Source organism: Helobdella robusta (genome assembly GCF_000326865.2).
Source record: "Helobdella robusta unplaced genomic scaffold HELROscaffold_70, whole genome shotgun sequence".
Taxonomy (NCBI): domain Eukaryota; kingdom Metazoa; phylum Annelida; class Clitellata; order Rhynchobdellida; family Glossiphoniidae; genus Helobdella; species Helobdella robusta.
This window is the reverse complement of record NW_008705399.1, coordinates 621,390-644,136: the sequence shown is the minus strand read 5'-3', so window position 1 is coordinate 644,136 and position 22,747 is coordinate 621,390. Positions and strand designations below refer to the sequence as shown.

At 35.1% G+C, this 22,747-nt stretch overlaps 4 protein-coding genes across 4 annotated transcripts; 2 read left to right on the top strand and 2 right to left on the bottom strand.

Annotated features, from left to right (window-relative positions):
* Nucleotides 1–4,133: 4,133 nt before the first annotated feature.
* HELRODRAFT_181401 (hypothetical protein) lies at nt 4,134–6,408 on the top strand (the record flags this gene model as incomplete). Its single annotated transcript, XM_009031204.1, has 8 exons — nt 4,134–4,305; nt 4,456–4,557; nt 4,658–4,806; nt 5,030–5,123; nt 5,191–5,504; nt 5,813–5,887; nt 5,978–6,119; nt 6,356–6,408. 8 exons carry the CDS (start codon nt 4,134–4,136, stop codon nt 6,406–6,408), a joined length of 1,101 nt encoding a protein of 366 aa, XP_009029452.1.
* A 322-nt stretch (nt 6,409–6,730) lies between these two features.
* HELRODRAFT_194225 (hypothetical protein) lies at nt 6,731–10,966 on the bottom strand. The gene is made up of 8 exons (XM_009031203.1): nt 10,706–10,966; nt 10,413–10,490; nt 9,736–9,859; nt 9,455–9,658; nt 9,028–9,147; nt 8,441–8,729; nt 7,675–7,874; nt 6,731–7,654 (listed from the first exon to the last, which is right to left on the bottom strand). The coding sequence occupies exons 1-6, from the start codon at nt 10,777–10,779 to the stop codon at nt 8,580–8,582; spliced, it is 750 nt and encodes a 249-aa protein (XP_009029451.1). The 5' UTR covers nt 10,780–10,966; the 3' UTR covers nt 6,731–7,654; nt 7,675–7,874; nt 8,441–8,579.
* Nucleotides 10,967–11,850: 884 nt separating this feature from the next.
* Nucleotides 11,851–19,289, top strand: HELRODRAFT_186140 (hypothetical protein). The gene is made up of 19 exons (XM_009031202.1): nt 11,851–12,222; nt 12,410–12,560; nt 12,899–13,071; nt 13,352–13,448; nt 13,748–13,986; nt 14,150–14,281; nt 14,470–14,583; nt 14,833–14,946; nt 15,660–15,744; nt 15,962–16,079; nt 16,302–16,435; nt 16,629–16,780; nt 17,197–17,345; nt 17,543–17,627; nt 17,745–17,938; nt 18,217–18,305; nt 18,481–18,530; nt 18,622–18,777; nt 18,940–19,289. Exons 1-19 carry the CDS (start codon nt 11,857–11,859, stop codon nt 19,000–19,002), a joined length of 2,661 nt encoding a protein of 886 aa, XP_009029450.1. The 5' UTR covers nt 11,851–11,856; the 3' UTR covers nt 19,003–19,289.
* HELRODRAFT_181398 (hypothetical protein) lies at nt 19,259–22,370 on the bottom strand (the record flags this gene model as incomplete). The annotated part of the gene is made up of 10 exons (XM_009031201.1): nt 19,259–19,441; nt 19,529–19,628; nt 19,791–19,905; nt 20,227–20,270; nt 20,563–20,697; nt 20,797–21,075; nt 21,243–21,451; nt 21,537–21,767; nt 21,897–22,140; nt 22,312–22,370. 10 exons carry the CDS (start codon nt 22,368–22,370, stop codon nt 19,259–19,261), a joined length of 1,599 nt encoding a protein of 532 aa, XP_009029449.1.
* Between the last annotated feature and the right edge of the window lie 377 nt (nt 22,371–22,747).

Genomic DNA, 22,747 nt, shown 5'->3' with positions numbered 1-22,747 from the left:
AGAAGATGGCAAGACAGCAACAAACGAAGATGACGAAATCTGCACACGTGTTGCAAAACCATTCATAGGGGATTGGTTCATTTCATGTAGCGTTCAAATACACTGAACTATAGTAGCTCAGTGATACTGAGTGAGACCAACCTTCATCAGCCTATAATGTCTAATGCTAATGCTTCGAGTGTTTTTTTACTGTTTCACATTCACAACGGGATAAAATTATGCAGTTATATCTATTAAGCAGCATATTTTGCAACAAAAAAGAACATTTTTTTTCTAAGAAATGAAGAAAAAAAAAGTTCAATAAAATGTTGGCACTTGTTGGCAATGTTTAGCTTTATCAAACATCAAAAACGTTTTTGACATTACAAAATCACAACGATGCTGAGATGTGGTTATCTTCAAACACATTTTCATAGCAAACTAACGAAATTCTTAATAGCATTTATATTAAAAATGCTTCAGACTATTGTTATTCAAATCAAAATTAAGAGAGAGGATGATCAAATTAAAGACAACTTTCTCGTGACTCTGCGGAGGTGTGTCATCTTCATCGTCGTCGTCATCGTCACATACATACATACATACATAAATACATATATACATACGTACGTACGTACAAACATACATGCATATGCATACATACACTACATGCAGATACAGGCTACAAGCAAACATACCGTTCACGATTATTAATAGCACACTGTCTTATTAAGAATCGTGATTTGGATTCTAAATAAAATAAATTTTGTGAACAGATATTAATAGATATGTGACAAGTTCAACTTTCAGTTTATAACACAGATTCATATTTTAAAATTTGTTAAGGTAAAGTTTGCTAAAAATAAATTTTTTAAACATAAGGGTACATTTGCTTTCTAAAAATATTTCTTCACAACTCAAAGTCTAGCTTCTCACCCTGTTATGTTAAATGCTTGCATTAAACACGTTGCACACACATACTCATACATGTACTGTATACATACATACATACATATTAAGTACCATGCTTACGCAGATGATATTCAAATAGTAATTAGTGGTAATCCAGATACATTTCAGAGAGAGATAGACAAACTTGTTGAATGTCTGACCAGAGTCGATGAATGGATGTCAAACAACTGTCTCAAACTGAATCAACATAAATCGCAATTCCTTCCCATTGGCACTTGGCAACAAATGTCAAAACTCAGTATTGATTCAGTCATGATACAGAATGAGAGTATTACGTTTTGCAACAAGGCAGCAAATTTGGGGTGCATTCTTGATTCGGGTTTGATGATGAGTGATCATGTAAAGATGCTGACAAAATCGTGTTCCATACAGCTGCAGAGATTGAAAAAAATACGTAAATCACTGGATCAGTCGACAACACAGGCTTTAATACATGCATTTGTGCATTCAAGACAGGATTACTGCAATGGTTTATTTTATGGATTGTCAAAAAAGTCTATTGCTTCCCTTCAGTCTATTCAGAATAGAGCAGCCAAACTTGTTGTAGGTAGTTCAAAATATGATCATGTTACGCCAATTTTAAATGACCTCCATTGGCTTACAGTCAGGAAAAGAATTGTATATAAACAGTGTGTTCTAATGTACAAAGCTATTCACGGTTTGCTCCCAGAATATTTAGTGAAAAAAATTAAAATTAAACCAGTAATGTCGAGTGGTATGAACCTGAGATCAGACAATGGCATTATATTGGTTGTTCCTGATACTCAGTTACAGAAAGCATCAAGAGACATTGCAGTTTCAGGACCGGTTGCATGGAACAGTCTTCCGAGATCGTTGAGAGCACTGGGGATGAAATTTGAAGCTTTTAAGAAGAATTTGAAAACTCATTTATTTTTGTTATAATTATTTCTGTTACATTTTTTAATGTTTGCATTGCCGACTCACTTATATTTCATTTGTTTTTTATTGATATTAGATAGCGCTTTTGAGAATTTTAACTTTTAATTGGCGCTTTATAAATTTTTCTTTAATAATAATAATAATATTCACATAAGCACGATGCGTCCAATTAAAAAACTCCCAACGGGAGTATGGAATTTTGGGGGCCAATTGTTTATCCAGGTGATGCCCAAAACATAATTCTTCTGATAAACTTGCAAAACTTGAATTCATTTTGCGTCGATTTCCAAACAGGACGCACTGACCCTTGTGATGGACTGCAGACGGCCTACCCGCCTCGCCTCATTTATTTTTTGAGAACGTCTCCGGACCCTGAAAGGTTAATTTTAGAAAAGATACTGCGGCCTTAAGAGCATACGACCAACAAATTTTAACTATGCTACTCTCAATGACTCTAAAATCTTTCAGCCAATATGCATCGAAACTTTTGACCAACCGATAATACCCATCTGTTTTTAAAAGAACTTATTAATAAAATTATCTTAATATCAGGAAACTCTTTAGATAAAAAATACATCAAAGAATGTATATAAGTTTTGCTTCAAAAATTTAATTCCTTTTGTATACTTGATCGGACTTTAAATAACCTTTCTTTGCGTGACCCAATAACATAGAGTATAGCAATGATTATAGCCCAATCAATGGTTAGCTAACATATTCACGTACACACATCTACACACATACACACGCACACACGTTCCTTCGTGGAGAGAGGCTGGTTGATTAAAAATAGTACAAGTTTGCACCTAAAAAATGAGCAGCGTTAATTTTTTGCAGTGCGAAGACAGGCAGACCTGAGCGTACCACCATAACCTGCCGAACCTGGCCGTAAAAGTATTTATAAAGTACAATGCAGGCAATTATTGTTATAATATATTTCATTATTATGGCACAATTTTTATCGCTGCAAGTTCTCTTTTAATAAGTACTGCCATGCCATCTGCTGACAGCAATAATCAAAATCTACTCGTCGATCGGTGTGAGAAAGAGAAGGATTCAGCAATGTGATCATTATCACCATCATCTTTTATTATTATTATTATTATTATTATGATATTATAGCCATCAATGATTATTTATTATAATCCCGTTTCAGCTGTATTCTCTCAGGCCGAGATATTTTATTCCCGAGATGTATATGCGCGCAAGAGAATGAACGAACGAATGAATAAATGAATGCACGAACGAGTTAGCCAATGAATAAATGGATAAGTTAGTGAATGGATGGGTGAAATAATGAGTGAACGAATGTACGAATGATTCAAAACAATCAATGTACAAACGAACGATTGATTGAATGAGTCAGTCGATTAAGGAATATAAATGAATGAAGACAAGAACAACGAAGGAACGACAAATGAATGAATGAATGAATGAATAAATGAATGAATGAGTGGTTGAATAATTTGTTAACTATCAATACATCACTATAACACAAACAACATCAAAAGCAGCTAAACAATGTGATGACGAAGATAAAGCCATATACAATATACGTCTCAGAATGTTTATGTTATAATTTTTTTATACAATTATACAAACATAATAAATGTTATAATAATAATAATTATTATTATTATTAGTAGTAGTAGTATTTATAATCACCTAGCAAATACAGAACAGTTAGCAACAAACATTCTCTAGAAATACAAATTATTAGCATTAGCTGAAAACATTAATTAACAAATAATTAACGTACATATATATATATATATATATATATATATATATATATATATATATATACATACATACATACATACATACACATATGTGTGTGTGTTTGTATCTTGCATAGGAATTTTTAAATAAATTAGTGCATTGCTAGCCAGCGCAAACGAAGCAGAGGTACTGGTGTTAACGTTTCATGAATTGTATGTTAATTCTAACCATAAAATAAAGTAAAATTAAAACGTTTCCATAATTTTTGTATAAAATTAAAGTTAGGATGTAAAAAGTTACGCTGAGTATAGTCATAATTCGTTCACCGGATTAATAATGATTATACTGTTGTTGTATCATTAAGACCTGACGCATGCAAGCAAATACTGTAGATTAAATTATAAGTTCGATATGCAATATACATCCAGTATCATATTATTAACTCGCTATTTTCAATCAACAAATCCGTGTAAATCGAAATAAAGCCCGCTGTATAATTAATCAATCAATCAACCGATACTTTAAACCGACGGACCGGTATTTCATACCGAATGCCCGCGATGGATCGATTCGATAAAATATCGACACAGGATTTCTTAACGGAGAACTATCACTTTTTGGCCTGCTGTACAAGGGTCGATTCGTTTTTGAGTTGGTTGCGTAGTAAGGATGTGCTGTCCGTCTGTGAGATGGAGGAGATACAAGCGATGAAAACATCAAAGAGTAAATCAGGTGAGTAAGTGCGTCGTTTATACGATTGTTCGTGTGTGTGTGTGTGTGTGTGTGAGCGCCAATCAACCAGTCACACACACACACACACACACACACACACATACACACACACACACACACATACACACACACACACACTAACATTTACAGCTCGGTTGATAGACACGATAGAGTACAAGGGCGACAGAGGCTTCCTTGCATACATGCAGGTTCTGGAATGGACCTACCCCGATGTCTTCTCGTCCATAACCGGTCTGCAAGCCACCCAACCACCGCCTGGTTCAGTAATTATTTTCATTCATTCTTCTTATTATTTTATTTATCATTATTATTATTGTTGTTATTATGAAAGAATTCAAAGGCATAGAGCAAAACGGGAGCTCTCGCAAATCAGCCGTCCTCATCCAGGAACTGCAGAAATGCATGGGCAACATCGTCGAAGACAACCTCTGTAAGAAGGAAAACATTTTTAGACTCAAGGAAACTGTTTCTAAGCTGCAAGTTAGTTTGTGTTTTTATTCATTCATTTGTTCGTTTTTTCGCTCATTTATTCGTTCGTTCGTATTCGTTCATTCAATTTTTCTTCTGCAAGCCATTTGTTTGAATGTTCATTATTTCTTTCGTTATTTGTTCACTCACTCACTCACTCACTCACTCACTCACTCACTCACTCACTCACTCACTCACTCACTCACTCACTCACTCACTCATTCATAATCATCAGAACGAGAGCGAAATGATGATAAGCGAGATGAGGCAACTGCAATCAAAACTGCAGAACCTGACCAACATCAACTGCGAACACTCAGCCGTTATTAGTTAGATGGATTGAATGAATGAACGCTTGAATGGATGAATGAATGAACAGTGGACATTTTTTATTAGAAAAACTTGAAGAGGAGAATATGACGCTGAAAGTCGAAAAAGACGAAAAGGAAAAAAAGTTGAAAGAAAAAACGAACGAACTGCTCGAGCTCTACATGAATAAAGTTAGCTGCAACAACATCAACAAGAACACCAACAACAACATCAACAACAACATCAATGACAACAATCACACCAGAAAAATAGGATACGACGACAACAAGAAGCCTCTAATATCCCCGAAACCTGCTCACACCAACAACGGCATGATTTTACAACAAGAACAGAAACAACAAAAAAAAACGCTTTTAGATCACCAGTCATCATTCCAAAATGTTAATATTTCTACCTAATTAAATAAATTTATAATTAATTAATTAATCAACCAATCAATCAATAATAATATTCTGATTTGAATGCAATTAATGGAATAAGGTTGACAGGTTTGATCACCAGATATAGATAAGACGGTTACATCACATCCATCGGTTAATAAGTTCACATTCCACAAACCTTTGATTCAACTCCGTAGTCAACTGAATGAATGGTGTAAAACACAAAAATATTCTTCGGTTTCAATAAATAATTTTTACAATTCTAAACCAAATTATGAAAAACCAAGTTATAATTGTTCATAATTCAGGTGAACAATTCGTTGGAAGATGAGTTTGAACATTTGAAAACGAAACTCGCCAAGTTCAAAGACGAACTGAACGAGGTTTGTTGGGTGAATTTTAATATTATTGTTGCTATCCAAATTAAAATGAAAACAAACAAAGCAATAAAAACCAAACATCTAATCCGTTAGAAGCAACTGGAAATCGACAAACTGACGAAGACGAATGACCAGCTGCTGGACTTGAACCAGCGAATAAACAGCGATTACCAGAAGGCCATCAAGGCGTACGAGCAGCAACATGAGACTGTCGAGTTCCTCAGGAAAGAGAATGGTGACTGTAATGTTTCCACTTTCTGTCATTATCGCTGCAATCAATCTGTCCCTGAACGAATGAATGGATGAAAGGATGGATGAAATATGGACGGATGGATGAACAAATGGATGAATGAATTAATGGTTATGAACGAAATAACTAAGGTAAGGAATAATAATAAGTAGAACTCAAAAAAGTTGTAATTTACCGTTCAAAGAATATACATAAAATGAAGCAAATATTTTCTCGATCAGGTAAAATGAATAAATTAGAAAAAGCGTCAAGCGACCGGTTAGTACTTTTCTGATTACCATCATTGCATTTAATGTAACTATCGATGTATATATCTCAAATGGAAATGAACAAATAAATTAGGCGAGTTGATTCCTCGCCTGGTTCAGGTTCCTCTTGCAAGCATACACCCGTCTCTCACATGTGCGTATAATATGGCGCGCCGCATGAAACTCGTGTGTATGTGTGTGCAAACAATATTGTATGAATTCTAATGAATTGTTGGCATTAATTAATTCAAAGTTTGTCTTTTCAATTTTACAATGCCTTATGAATTAGGATAACAACAGTTTCATTAAATTTTCATGATGAACTTGGGTAATACTATTTTCAACAAATTGAACAATGTCCAGAAAATTCTTGTTAGGTAAATTGAAAAGTCAAACTAAAAATTGATTAATGTCAACAACTCGTTAGAATTTATACAATACCGTATAAAATATGGTCTCCTTCCAGCATATATATTTATATGTTATATATATGTACCTATATTTTGTTGAACTCGATGGAATGAAATTCAACAAAATATGTAATCAGAAAACATACTGCCTTAAATACGCCGATACCTATATATGGATGTGGACGCGTGTGTGTGTACAATACGTATGCACTGTACATTATTTATTGTACGCGAGTGTATGCGAATGATGCGGATGTTGCAGAATGCGCCAAAATTCAGTCGCAACCAATTTATATAATTGTGTTATAATTATTATAATGATTACTATTATGATTAATTATTATTTAAAGTTGTAAAATACAGACATCACAGCTCCAAAGAAAATTCGCCATAGTAAGTTAACTTGATTTTTTAATAACAAAAATAATAATGAAAATAATAACTGAATAATATATATATATATATATATGTACGTATATAATAATTATTATTATAATTAATAATAAAATATAACAAATATAGTTTATCTCCCGCAGAAAAAAAAATCGTTTGAATAAAATGACAGATGTGCGCATGCATGCACTCATGCTATGTATCTTTGAGACAGTCTTATCTATAGGTTCATTCTAAAATTTAACTTCTATTGTTAATTATTTCTATAAAAAACTGATAAAAATGATGAATAATATATCATTTTGTGGCATTTTAAATAATTCTTAAAAAACGAAATCAAAAAGTTAGTTCTTTCTGCCAGACAGACGCCAGACATTACCTCAGACAAGCAATTATAATTACAGTACAAAAATTAACTGCGTTAGCTGCGGTAGTAACTGCAACAGCAGCAGCAGTAGTAATAATAATAGTGACAGCATAGCAGCAGCAATAGTAGCAGTAACAGTATTTTATAACTCACACAAATTGGGTTCGCAAATAAAATGTATCACGAAGCATGGCAAATACTTCGATTTTTAAATGTCCATTGCTAGACTGACGAAGCGACAGACGACCTTAAGGGAGCGCGAGGTGTCGGTGCGTCACTCCTGTTTAAAGTTTCATCACTTTCGAGAAACATTTGAGATCATCTTAGGGTTATTTTCGAGAAAAATTACTGAATTTGAAAATTTTCCGATTTAAAGCCAAACGATCATCTTACCAGTTAAACAAAATACAGTCTGCATTTTTATTTGTATTTCCATAAAAACGGATATATATATATATATTTTAATTTATATAAAACCTTTACATATATATCAATTTATATAAAACCCTGAAAGACATTTGTAAATTAATTTACAAAACCAAACTAAAAATTGAGAGAAAAAATTGAAACTAGATAGATAGATAGATTTGATAAAATATTACGAACGATTATTTTGTTTGATGTTATTGATTCGATGAGATTTTTAAAATGTACCTTATAAATGTCTACCTAGCAAACATAGAGCTATTATAAATGACAATTCAGCAACTAGATAATATCATAGGTTCCTAAACTAAAATCTTGAATAAAATTCAACAGCCTTACCATAATTATTGTCATCATCATCATCATTAATTAATATTATAGATGCTGCTATCACATAGGACAATACCGTTAACATAAAAAAAAATCCCTAAGAACAAAAAAGTAGTTGAAACCGAATATAACCTTCTATATCATCATCATCATTTTCATCATCATTTACTTCATCATCAGTAGCAGCTGACAGTAAAAACATCACCACTACCTTCTCTTCACCATAATCATCTTCACCATAATCATCATCACCATCATCATCATATCCTCACTACTTCTTCTTCTTTCTAGCACCACCACGCCCTCCACCCCCACCTCCTCCCCCTCCTCCTTCTCCAACATCGTCCCCACCGTCATCATCAAACGCGACGAACGCATACAACTTCAAAGCCTGCACCATCATTCCAATTCCGTTCGGGAGCTGAAATTAGTTTTAAGCAGTTATCGTTTTGAATGAATATTAAATTATCATTTTAATCATTTCATCTAAACATATAGCACAATATAAAGTAATGAAATAACTTCCAAAAAGATGTTCACAAAGCCGCTAAATCAATTATAAAAAAATAATTATCTTACTACACTCAAGTTCTGAAAAAAACATGATTATATAACAAAAAGACCAAAAAACATGCAGACGAACATTCTTCTTACATAACAAACATACACACATACACATACATACACACAGTTACAAACACACACGCACACATACATACATAAATGAAGATATCATTCAGCATAATTCCATAGGCTAGCCATGATATGAAACAAGCTAATCCTGAAATGATCATCACCAACGGCATGCCTTCTCTGTTTCTGTTCACTAAGTTGTGATACTGCGCGTGTATGTATGAATGTATGTGTGTGTGTGTGTGTGTGTGTGTGTGTGTGAATATATATATAATATATGTGTATGTGAATATGTGTGTGGGTGTGATTGAGTATGTGTATGCGTGTCTGTGCCTGTGAATATGTGTTTGCATGCATGTGTGAGCGAACGTGTGAATATATGTGTGTTTGCATGTGTGATTAAGTATGTATGTATGCAGTTCTTCTTATTCTCATCTTAAGCAACATCGAATAATAATAATAAATGAATAATAATAATAACGATGCAGAGAAATGATAGTGCACACAACTGACCACTTCAATAGAAGGGATAGATATAAGGAAGAGTGCATTGATGGTAAGCGCACTGCCAAGAACATTCAGCACATCTCCCTTACCGCTGGCATCACCATCTCCATTTTTATCACCACCATTGTTGGCACTTATCCATCCGGAGGTGAAGAATAAAAGAGAGATAGGGACTGCTAGGAGAGAGCCTAATATTGCTAGGTCGTATGCCTAGATAGCAGGGTTGATACAAATGTATTATTGATATTATCATAAATTATGATAATTACATAATTAGAAATAGCTACCTTGTTATCAGCATACATGAGATACAATGATATGTAGATAACATAGAGGACCAAGCCCACTGAATTCAAGAATATTAGCTTTGGCTGTTCCAATATGCAAGCATATTTTATCATGATTATGCAACTGTTGTGATTGCAATAAATTTAATTATAACAATTATCATCTTAATTATCATCATCCTCATAACCATCCAAACTGCCATCAGTATCATCACCGGCACCCCATCATTATCTCACCATAACCTAAACAGCCATCACTACCATCATCATCGTCATCATCATCATAATCAACTTTACCATCACCCCACTCAAATTATTGTCAGAGACATAGGTCATTATAAGTGTCATCACTATAAGTTACACAACACTTCAAACTAACATCACTAAAGAATGTAAAAAGTTATTTTGGCTCTCATGTCTTTATTATTTATTCAATTCAAACAAATTTCTTGTAGAACCTTCTAAAAGAGCATTATTATTGTTGTACTTATTTCAATCATCTTACTTATTTTTATTGTTCCTACAAGATAATTATTTTTTTATATACACATATAAACATGTAATTACCCATTCAAACTTAATTTAAATTACAATTAGCAGATTTAAAAGTTAAATTACATTTTATACAATTCAAAAGTGAGCTAAACTTGAATTAATCAAATATTTTTTAACAATACCTAATTGTGGAGAATATAAAAATCAAGTATGGGACTCCTTTCGTGGATTTGCTTCTAACCATGCACTGACATGCTGACCTTTTAACCACATTTTATAATTTTATATATTATTCATTCGCTCATTTATATAATTTATGGTATCAGAGATCAGTCAGTAGTTTTTCAGTCATTTCCCTTTTTAAAAGTCTAACAAACAACACTTCAAGTTTTCAATGTCCATGTCTATACTATAAATAACCACAACTATGAATATAAATGAAAAAATTTTTAAAAATTAAAAAAAATGTCCCCACAATCCGGATAAGTGGAGGATTAGTGTCAGGCCGATTGTAAAATTTTCCAGCAGCTCTCCAAAGCCAAAACTCATCTCTGCAGATGCTGATGGATTTATATTATTTCAGGATTAAAATTTTTTTAATGAATAAAAAACAAATTGTTAATGAATAAAAATGACAATTATTTATCGATCTACTTGAATTATTATTTAATTATTAATTTTTAAACATTAAATTTCCTAAAAAGTAGCAGATTTTCATTTATCAGATGGTGCACATCGGTCGATTTAAAAGTGCATTTAGGTTTTCATTTTATCGGCTAAAATTAATTGGTGTAGCGGAGAATTTTATATAAGATAACGTAACATGATCAGGATGCTCTGAGTTTTTGCCATAGGTATAACAATTGATAAGCCATCATTAATAAATTTATCATGTTTAGTGACAACTCATACAATACTCAAATCAGCTTTTAAAATGTATTTGAATGTCCTTTATAGTGTAGAGTTTTTAGTTTGTAAAAATTGGGAAGATGGGATGTCTGCAACAATTGCTGATGAAACAAGGAGAGGATTCGCCAAAAATATGAATAAAAATGCAAGAAAAAGATTTGGAAGAATTTAATAAAAAGCTGGCAGTCTTTGAACTTTTCTTCCATATAGTAATGAATAAGTAATTTGTTAGATTGATATGTTTTACTAATATGTTAAACTTCGTGATGCTTTGAATCAATTTGTTTGATGTCACTTGTCAATGTTTCTTATTTTTGACAAGGTTCAAAATATTATTTTCGCTATTATTCAGCTCATATTCTATCATCATCATCATTTGACGAAAAAATAATTATTTAATATCACTTTAAATTTGCGATTGAAGTTAAAAAGGCACTTAACTACAATTAACATAGCCATATTCTTAAAAATGTTCTCGAAAAACTTATGATGAACAAATTTGTGGAAAAACATATCTCAAGCAAACTTTAACTCTTTCTCAATCAACCTTTGTAACCATACTTAAGAAATATTTACAAGTGCTTCACTCTACTTTGAACAAAACAATTCAACCGAACTCAAACTTTGTAAAACGTTCCATTAGTGATGTAAATTTTTTATTTTCAGCATCTATAAAAGGCCCATGACACTCACTCAACATTCAACTCCGTCTTTTCTATGAAGATCATTTTGTCCTTTTCTAGAGCAACGATGATAGCAAAGTTGCTAATTTTATTTTCGCTGTTGAACATTTACACGAAAATTAGTGCTGAACATTTCGACTGCCACCCGGAGCCGAACGCCAACGCCGAAAGATGTTCTAAGCGAAATTGTGATTGGTGCCTGCCTAGCAGCGGAAACGGATGTGTCAAGTGGTGTAACTTCCCTCAAGATTACCCATCCTATGACGTCACAAAATGGACGGAAACGTTGTTTGGTTACGAGGCTGACCTGGTCAGACGATCCAAATCTCCCTGGCCGAATGACGTTCAAAAGTTGAAGTTGATGGTTTGGTTCGAGACTGAACATAGACTGCATTTCAAGGTTTCTTGAATTTAAAGTTTCTTGAAAGTTATCATGATTTCATGAATTCAACTGATAAATAAAAAAATAATAATAATAATTCATTTAAATAACATAAAATATTCATTAATTTTTTCACACATTTCTAACAATCTTCTATCTAAAAAATGTTTTGAAACGTCTAAAATGAAAAACTCGTGACGAAAAGCTGACAGACGCGGAGAACAAGAGATACGAGGTGCCCATTGAAATGCCGGTCCCACCGACAATCAAACCCCCCATGACCGACTACAAGGTCGAATATTCACCTTCACCTTTCGGCCTCAAGGTCACCAGAAAGTCCAATGGAGCGATTTTGTGAGTTTTTCAATTTAATTTCAATTTATTTCCAAATTATTTATTTGTTAAAACAAAAGATTGGAATAAAAAGCAACAATAACAAAAGCTTTGATGCAATGAAAATTAAAAACTCTGTACAAACTCTGCAGTTTCCAAAATTTAAAATGTTGCAGCATTTTTTCGACGATTCCAACGGAATTCATAAAAATATTTGCTTAGATTCATCATTTCATTTGTCGTTCGACGAATTCGTGACTTGAAATGTAAAACCGACTTGTGAATTTGTCGTGAGTTGGATGTTAGACGCATCGACAATTGAAATGTTTCGACGACCATTGAAACCTCACACCCCGCAGATTCGATTCCATGATTCCCAACGCTCCACTCATCTATGCCGACCAGTTCCTCCAAATGACGAGCCGCCTATCAACCGAAATGCTCTACGGCTTGGGAGAGAATTATGGACCCCTGCTCATAAACGCCAGTGAAGCTAGGACGTTCTACTTCTGGGCCAGAGACCAATTCCCTGGAGTGCGTATGATTGCTATCATCATCATCATTATTATCATCATCTTCATCATCATCATTATCATCATCTTCATCATCATCTTCATCATCTTCATCATCGTCATCTTCGTTGTCGTCGTCGTCAGTTTTAATAAAAACTTTTTTTAAAGATACCTGCCAGTCGCTATTCTATCATCATCAACATCATTGACAAAATCATCCCCACAATTATCATCATCGTCATCATCACCACAATCGTCACCACCACAATCAACACCACCACACTCATCGTCATCGTCATCAGGAGCACACGAACTTGTACGGCAGCCACCCCTTCTACATCAACATCGAACCAGACAAGAAGGCTCACGGAGTCTTCCTACTCAACAGCAATGCCATGGGTTCGCGGAAATTATTATTTATTTTATTATAACTATAATAAATAATAATTATTATTAATAAAAATGGTAATATATTTGTTCGAAACTCTTTCATTTCATTACTAAAAAGACTGAATAATGAACAACTTGAAAGTTGAATCCTACGCAGCACAGCACAACACAACAAATATGAACAGTTTATGATACAAAATATAATTATTCATAATATTATTCATAATTACATAATTATGATCATGCATCCATGATGATGATATTGTAATAATATTATTTAAATTGAAACGCTTTGGCCATCCACGCAGAGGTTGAAATTCAGCCGAACCCGACCTTAACGTACCGAACGATCGGTGGCGTCCTCGATTTTTACATCTTCCTCGGTCCATCCCTAGAAAATGTCGTCCAGCAGTACGTGCAGACGATCGGAATTCCGGTGATGCCGCCATACTGGGGACTGGGCTTCCAGCTTTCGAGATGGAAGTACAACACGATTGAGAACTTGAAGAGAATCGTTGATAGGAACAGGAAATTAGGAATTCCCTACGTGAGTTTTGATGATGATGATGATGATGAAGGAGATATTGATGATGAGGATTATTATTATTAGCATAGTTTTTTAGCATGCCGAATTAACATAATTTTGATTTAACATAACTTAATTATCATTACATAACATGACATCATTAACATAATTTATGATGAGTTAGGACGTGCAATGGGGTGACATAGATTACATGCAGAACGAGAAGATATGGACATACGACCAGCAGAGGTTTCACGGCCTGCCCGAATACATTGATGAGCTGCACAAGGACGACATCAAATACGTCATCATCATTGTGGGTCTTCTTCATTTTCATTAGCTGGCTGGTTTGCAATTTTTAAAATGTGTGATTTCATTGGATTGGACACACACACACACACACACACACACACACACACACACCACACACACACACACACACACACACACAAACACACACACACACACACACACACACACATGAACACTCACACACATACATAGGACCCAGGAATAGCCGACAAGTACCCGGCAGGTTCCTACCCAACGTACGATGAGGGTATCAAGAAGAATATTTTCATTAAAGATCATACCGGAAATAGATTGTTGCAAGGAGAGGTGTGTGTGTTTGTGTGTGTGTGTGTGTGCTTGCGCGTTCGTGTTGGGTGTGTATCGGTGTGTATATTGGCGTGTTGTTGTTTTTCTGCTGTGATGTACGCGACTTCGTCCTGCCGTCACACTTGTTCCAATGTATTTTTGCATGTAAGCTCTACTTAATGGCGTGATTTTCGTTTAATTAATTTAATTTAAAATAATGATTGCCAGTTAATTCAGATTTGCACTAATCTTACACTAATCACTAATTAGGTTTGGCCAGGAACTACGGTCTACCCTGACTTCACGCACCCCAACACCACTGACTGGATGTACGAAGACGCCGCCATGTTCCATAAGATCCTGCCCTTTGATGGGTTGTGGATTGTTAGTCGCTTTGGTGTTCGGGTGATGTTGGGCGTGTTTTGTTGAGATGATGTCGGGCATATTTTGTGTAGCATCCATCCATCCATCCATCCATCCATCCATCCATCCATCCATCCATCTATCCATATCTATCTATCTATCCATCCATCCATCTATCCATATCTATCTATCTATCTATCTATCTATCTATCTATCTATCTATCTATCTATCTATCTATCTATCTATCTATCTATCTATCTATCTATCTATCTATCTATCTATCTATCTATCTATCTATCTATCTATCTATCTATCTATCTATCTATCTATCTATCTATCTATCTATCTATCTATCTATCTATCTATCTATCTATCTATCTATCTATCTATCTATCTATCTATCTATCTATCTATCTATCTATCTATCTATCTATCTATCTATCTATCTATCTATCTATCTATCTATCTATCTATCTATCTATCTATCTATCTATCTATCTATCTATCTATCTATCTATCTATCTATCTATCTATCTATCTATCTATCTATCTATCTATCTATCTATCTATCTATCTATCTATCTATCTATCTATCTATCTATCTATCTATCTATCTATCTATCTATCTATCTATCTATCTATCTATCTATCTATCTATCTATCTATCTATCTATCTATCTATCTATCTATCTATCTATCTATCGATCCATCCATCCATCCATCCATCATGCAGGACATGAACGAGCCATCAAATTTCGTGGTCGGATCAACCTCGGGCTGCCCTAACCACCCCCTCGATAACCCCCCTTACATTCCAAGTTATTATTATTATTATCATTGTTATTTATGTTGTTGTTATTCATAATTGCATTAGTTGCATTATAATTATTATCTGGTAAATATGGCACTAAAGTTCAACTTAAATTAAATTATATTTCGGAGCTGCATAATAAAGAACAAAATTTAATTTTTTAAATAAACATAAATAATAATAGAATAATAATTATGGAAAACTAAATAATAACAATAACAAAGAGATAAAAGACAGAAGCCTGGTAGTTAAGACAATCTGTTCATCGGCCCAGCAATACCTCTCCACCCATTACAACCTGCACTCACTCTACGGACTTTATAATGCTATCGTTTCCGAAAAGTCAGCTGTCTTGATGATGATGATGATTATCTTGTGATGATGATGATTATTATTATTACCATTATTATTATTATTATTATTGTTGTTATTATTATTATTATTATTATTATTATTATGTAATCAACGAAACCAACACTGATAGCAACAGTTCAGTTTAAAAAATTAACAAACAAATGAACGAACGAACAAACGAATGAACGAACGAACAAACTTTTACCACAGAGTTTTGAGGAAGCTGATGAAGAAGCGTGCGTTACTCGTATCAAGATCGACATATCCGAGTCTCGGCAAGTATGCTCAACACTGGACCGGTGATGTCGGTTCTTATTGGAAAGATTTGTACTATTCCATCCCTGGTTCGTCCGTCTCGCTATGTGTTTGGTCGTCTCTTTGTACATGCATTCATTTTTTTGTCAAAAATATACCACAAAAAACACTAAATCTTTAACGGTATGCAGATTACAAATCAAAAAACTGAACGTAAAAACTTACCTAAATAAGAATAAATCAATGTACCAATACACAAACGCCACACATTCAAAAATTCAGGAATCCTGTCATTCCAAATGTTTGGCATTCCATTCGTTGGCGCTGATGTGTGCGGCTTCTACCACGATTCGAACGAGGAGCTCTGCGTCAGGTGGATGCAGCTGGGCTCTTTCTATCCATTCATGCGGAACCACAATGATGGAGATAGTAAGGTAGGTAGGTTGGTTGTTTGGCTGGTTGGTTGGTTGGTAGGTAGGTTGGTAGGTAGGCTGGTTGGTTGTTTGGTTGGTTGGTTGGTTGTTTGGCTGGTTGGTTTGTAGGTTGGTTGGTAGGTAGGCTGGTTGGTTGTTTGGCTGGTTGTTTGGTTGGTTGGTAGGTTGGTAGGTAAGCTGGTTGGTTGTTTGGTTGGTTGGTTGGTTGTTTGGCTGGTTGGTTGGTTTGTAGGTTGGTTGGTAGGTAGGCTGGTTGGTTGTTTGGCTGGTTGTTTGGTTGGTTGGTAGGCATGTAGGCTGGTTGGTTGGTTACGAAGTTGAACATTTTTTTCTTTTCACGTTCTTTTTCTTCTTCGTTATTTTCCTTATAAGCATCGTCGTCACCATCGTCACCCCCTTCCCCCTGACCACGGCAGGACCAGGACCCAGGAGAATGGAGTGCAGCCGCCCAGCAGATAATGAAGAAGGCCGTCGAAACTCGCTACACACTCCTTCCATTCATGTACACACAGTTCTACCTGAACCACCTGGATGGCAGTCCAGTCGTCAGGCCGCTATCTTTCGTGTATGTGACCTCCTCCCTTACATCTGCTCCTACCTTCTCTTTTCTTTCTGCTGTTTCGTCTCGTTAATTCGGGCTGTTATATTTCAATTTTGTCGTTTTGGAAATTTGTTTTAACATTAATCTCAAAAAATTGTTTCATGAATCATTTTTAAAATTTACAAATCAATCGGCGCTGAAATAACTTAACTGACGTTTAGTTTCCCGCACGATGAAAACGTGTACAAGATCGACAAGCAGTTCCTCTGGGGCACTTCACTCCTCATTAGCCCAGCCCTTGAGAAGGTTGTGCGCATGTGTGTGTGCGCGTGTGTATACGTGCGTGTGTGTGTGTCGTGTGTATTTGTGTAATTTATGTATAAAATTCCACACCTGATTTTCATAATTTATGTTGTTTACCAGGACCAGACAGTCGTAAGGGCCTACCTGCCAAGAGGCCTGTGGTACGAATACATACCGGACGGAGACAAACACAATGTGATCGACAGCTGCGGATCTTATTACGACTTACAAACCCCTCTTGAAAAAATTAATATTCATGTGAGGGGAGGAGCCATCATTCCCTGGCAACAACACGCCCTTACTACCACCAAGACGTCAGTTGTTGTTACGTAATGTGCCTGTTTATTGAATTTTAAATAAATTTAATAGTAATAAGAAAGAAAAAGAGAGAGGGAAAAATCGAGAAAAATAAAAAGAAATAGAGAGAAAAATTAGATAAAAATATATAATTTTGCTAAACTTTATCAGGGTTTTGAGGTTTGAATTTATTCACACAATCGTCGTTCGAAAAACAAAAATACACGAAGTTGTGCCACATTTAATAAACAATAATTTATTTAATAATTATAATTATGATTTGAAATCCGATCAGTCGCAAGAACCCAATCAACTTGCTGGTGGCTTTGGACGCGTCTGAACGGGCTGCAGGGCAGTTGTACTGGGACGATGGAGAGAGTCTAGGTGGGTTGGTTGGTTGGTTGGCCGGTTGATTGAATGGTTGGTTGGCTAGCTGATTGAGAGCTGGTATATTATGACGATACTAATCTAAAAACTGTTTAATTTTTCAACAATTTGAACAAAATAACTTAAACGACAAATTTTGACTAAAATTGTCCTTCTACCTCCCGACAAACAGACCCGGTGGAGAACAAGATATTCACGGTTGTCAAATTCAACGCCGATAAGGTGCCTATTTGTTTTTGGAAATTTTACGTATTCGTAAACAACAACCAAGTTTTTATTTTCAAAAGTTAAAATGATTTAAAAATTTAAACAGGGCGTGTTGAAAAGCCAGTTAGAGCAGACGGGCTACCAGCCAGCGGAGAATGAATTCCAGTTGGCCTCCGTGAAAGTTCTAGGCGTGGAGGCTGAGGTGAAGAGCGTGAAGATGAACGGCAAGCTGCTGGAGTTCAGTTACAAGGACGAGGCCAAGGTGAGATTTTGCGGGGTTCGATGCGAATGTGTCTGCATATTTCATCCTATTGTTCTTGTTTCAAATTGATGTATAAATATATATTTTATATAATTTTATTAAAATTTTTGATTTAAAATATATCCTTAAAATAATGGCGGCAACAACGTTCATAATTTTCAGGAGCTGACCATTTTGAACGTGAACGTCAGTTTGATGGATGAGTTGAACATCACCTGGGCTTAAAATGTCCTCGGAATCATAATGTTTCATCCTAGCAATTGACTATGTAATGACCATTTTTAAACATTTCCACTTATTTTAACTTTTATTTTTCAATTTCTTGATTCATCTCTTGTGATTGCCAGAATTTGTACTAAACAACACATTATTGTTGCAATATTTTATGATTAATTTTGATCGTTTTTAAATATTTTGAAAATTATTAGTTAAAATAAAATCAACGAGCAGAGAACAAATGTCGTTTCCTTCAAAATTTAAGTTAAATTTTTTCAAAACTTCCTAATATTTTGTGTTGCGGATTGTTGTACTTCCAGTCCTCGATTTCTTCGATGGTCTCAGGCAGCGGTCTCTCGATGGTCTCAGGCAGCAAGAGCAGCAGAATGGCGGCGAGGATGGAAAGAATGGCGAATGTGAAACTCGTCAGAATGGGATGAGTCGTCGCCTTAAATGTCAGTGTTTTAAAATTTAAGTATCAAGAATAAAAAATGCTATCGCTCAATTTATATTAATCTGCAACAAAATTTCTCACTATGTACGTTGAAAATGTGGCTGCCAACAGACCAATCCTTCCAAAGAGACAGCAGAGACCCATCGCTTGGCTTCTACAACATTTCAACATTTGAAAGATTCTTCAACCATTTTTAATATACATATCAAAAAAAGCAAATAACGCTACTTGTTACACGTAGGTATGAACGAATTCAAAGCGCATACTTAGATAACAAAATGAACATCAACATACACAAGCAGATTGTGATAAAATTATATATTAAAAATTAGAATCGACAGACCTGAGATTTGTTGGAAAAAGTTCACCGACATAGATGAAAGAAATCCCAAATGCTCCCGTTATCCCAAACTTCCCAATCAGATTCAATGCAGTCACCCACATCGAGGCTTTGGATCCTGCGAGTTTACAAAATCAAACAATTAACACATAGAACACCAATCTATCTTTTAAATCAAGTTTTATTACTTCAATTTAGTTCTAAAAATACGAAAAGTCTTTTTTTTTAAATTAACCAGCCAGCCAACCAACCAACCAACCGACCAACCAACCAACAACCAACCAACCGACCGACCGACCGACCGACCGACCGACCGACCGACCGACCGACCGACCGACCGACCGACCAACCAACCAACCAACCAACCAACAACCAACCAACCAACCAACCGACCAACCTAAGAAATTAGATAGAAACGGAATGATGATGAGAGCGATACCATCGATCAAGAAAAAAGTTGCCATGGGATTTCGTCTTCCGAATCTGGGAGGAACAATTTTGAAAGTTATTTATTTGAAAATTTGTTTCAAACAATATCTCGCATGTTTTAATCACAAAAAATATTTTGAAATTTTATTACTTTAATCGTTACAATCAGTTCTAGAACCCTGAAGGTTTTAAAGATTTAATAAGAATAACTGAAATGCTGAATGATATGTGTTGCGCAATTTGACAACTTAATTGACAGATTGATCAAATAAATATTAATAATTGACTGGCTGATAGATGGATGGATGGATTGATAGATAGATAAATAAATAAGAACGATTCCGACCTGATGACGATGAAGTAGGAAAGCGTGTAAGCGGGCATCTCAACCAACCCGTTGAAAAATGCGTTCCAGTACCTGGTGCCCGACAACTGCGCTGTGCTCCACGTCAGACCGTAGTACACCAGCGTGCATGAAGTCCTTTGGAGGTTTCAAGTTTGAAATAAAGATTGAAACAGCAACTGGGAATACAAATTTTATAATAAAATGTAATGAGAAAGCCACAAAAAACCGACAGACCAGGCAACGACGCAGATGGAAAGATGCTTCAACATCGTTGCATTCCTGAACAGGTCGGCCATCGTGTACCGGACAGCTCGGTGTTCCACTGAAGATGGCACAAACAACTTTTCTTCTCGTAAAAATTTTTGATCTTTCATTTCTTTCGTTGTAACTTTGTTGGAAACGTTGACAAGTGGTGCTGCAACTTTATTCATCCGAGCTGCACTCTTCAGAACTTCATTCACTTCATCCATTCTATCGTTCGCATACAGCCAATGCACTGACTCTGGGAAGAGCCTAACCAGATTGTAAAACATGACTATATTTTAATAATTAAAATTTCAATTTACTGGAGATATTGATAAAAATTAATTAATTATAATAAACAAATTGTTCTAAAAAGTTTTTTTTCAAAATTTAAACTGCAATTATATTTATAACTCTTTTGAAAAACTCAAGAAAACGTGCAAACGTGCCAGAATAATGGGATGAAGGTGAGAGGGATCAAGCTGATGAACAGCTGAAAGTAGGTCCAGTTCTTGATGAAGTAAGCAAAAATAGGCATGAGGGCGCACGCGAAACCCCAAAAATTTCCCCCAATGAGACCGAGGAACGTTCTTTCGTCGACTGTGAACAGCTCGTACATCAGGACGAACCCTATCATCGTGACTCCCTTCGTAACGATTTAAGGACGAGGTTGAATATTTCAAATAATACATTAAAAATTATTTAAAATGGGATTGAATTCCGAAACAAACATGTTCAACCAATCCGATGAAAAATTTGGAGACAATGAACCAATGAATGTTCGGCATAAGAGCGGACAAACTGCCAAAGAGAACCAACAACATCTGGCATGTTATGAAGACTGGTTTTCTTCCAAATCTATCGCTGATGATGGTTATGGCGATCGATCCGCACATTATTCCCAGCACCAGGACAACTTGCGATGTTTGTACGAGGAAGTCCCTGGTGCACACCAAGTCCCACTGTTCCGTCGATGACGCCCGTGTTAAATTTTTAAGAAATTAAATCATCGGTCCAATTTTTAATGAATTGATTGCATTTTATCAATCCCATACAACAATGTAAATTAAACAAAACAAATCTTCGTGTACCTGACTGACGATAGTTAGCAAACCATCGCCTATCTCTTCGTCCTCATACTCCCATCCATCCAAACATTCACTCGTTTCATTGTTCACGCTCGCATTCACGTACATCTCACATTTGGACCACTGAGTTGCATTCATTCCGTGGCTGTTGCTGCTGCTGTCATCGTGAGGGATCCAATCGTCCAGGCTGGAGTTTGTGGGAATTTTGCAGCGGTGTGCAGGCTGATAGCCTGGGAATTTAGGATTTCTATTTTTAGTTTTGAAATTTGTTACTAGTTTACTGGGAATGAGTTGATCATAATCAACCAACCAACCGACCAAACGACCGACCAATCAACCAACCAACCTACCAATCCAAACCACAGTAATCATCTGCCAAGCTGATGGTGTGTTCATTGTGAACTCCAACACCAGAAACATTAAGATCTGCCATTTGCCAAACTTTCCCAAATCTCTCAACAGCCTATCTACTTCCATTTTTTTAATTATTTAAAAGACAAAAATTATATCATAGCATTAAGAACAATATGAATAGTAATAAAATAATACACTAACATAATAAACTGCATTAATGTAACAGTGAACAATGCAACATCATTTGTATTTATAACAACGTTGAATTGATCCTGTGAACCATACTCCACATGAAAACTCCTTATTAGCATAATTTATGCTAATTTAAAATCATTTTTCTGCTGGTAATTGATACTTTTTTAAAAAACTTTTTGTAAAAAACTTAAAGAGAAATTTTGTAAAAGCCCAAAATTATTCACACGTCAATTAACAGCAACAGTCAATTTGTTAGTGGTTTTATTTTTACTCATTACTATTGTTAACAGTAGTGTTAGTAGAAG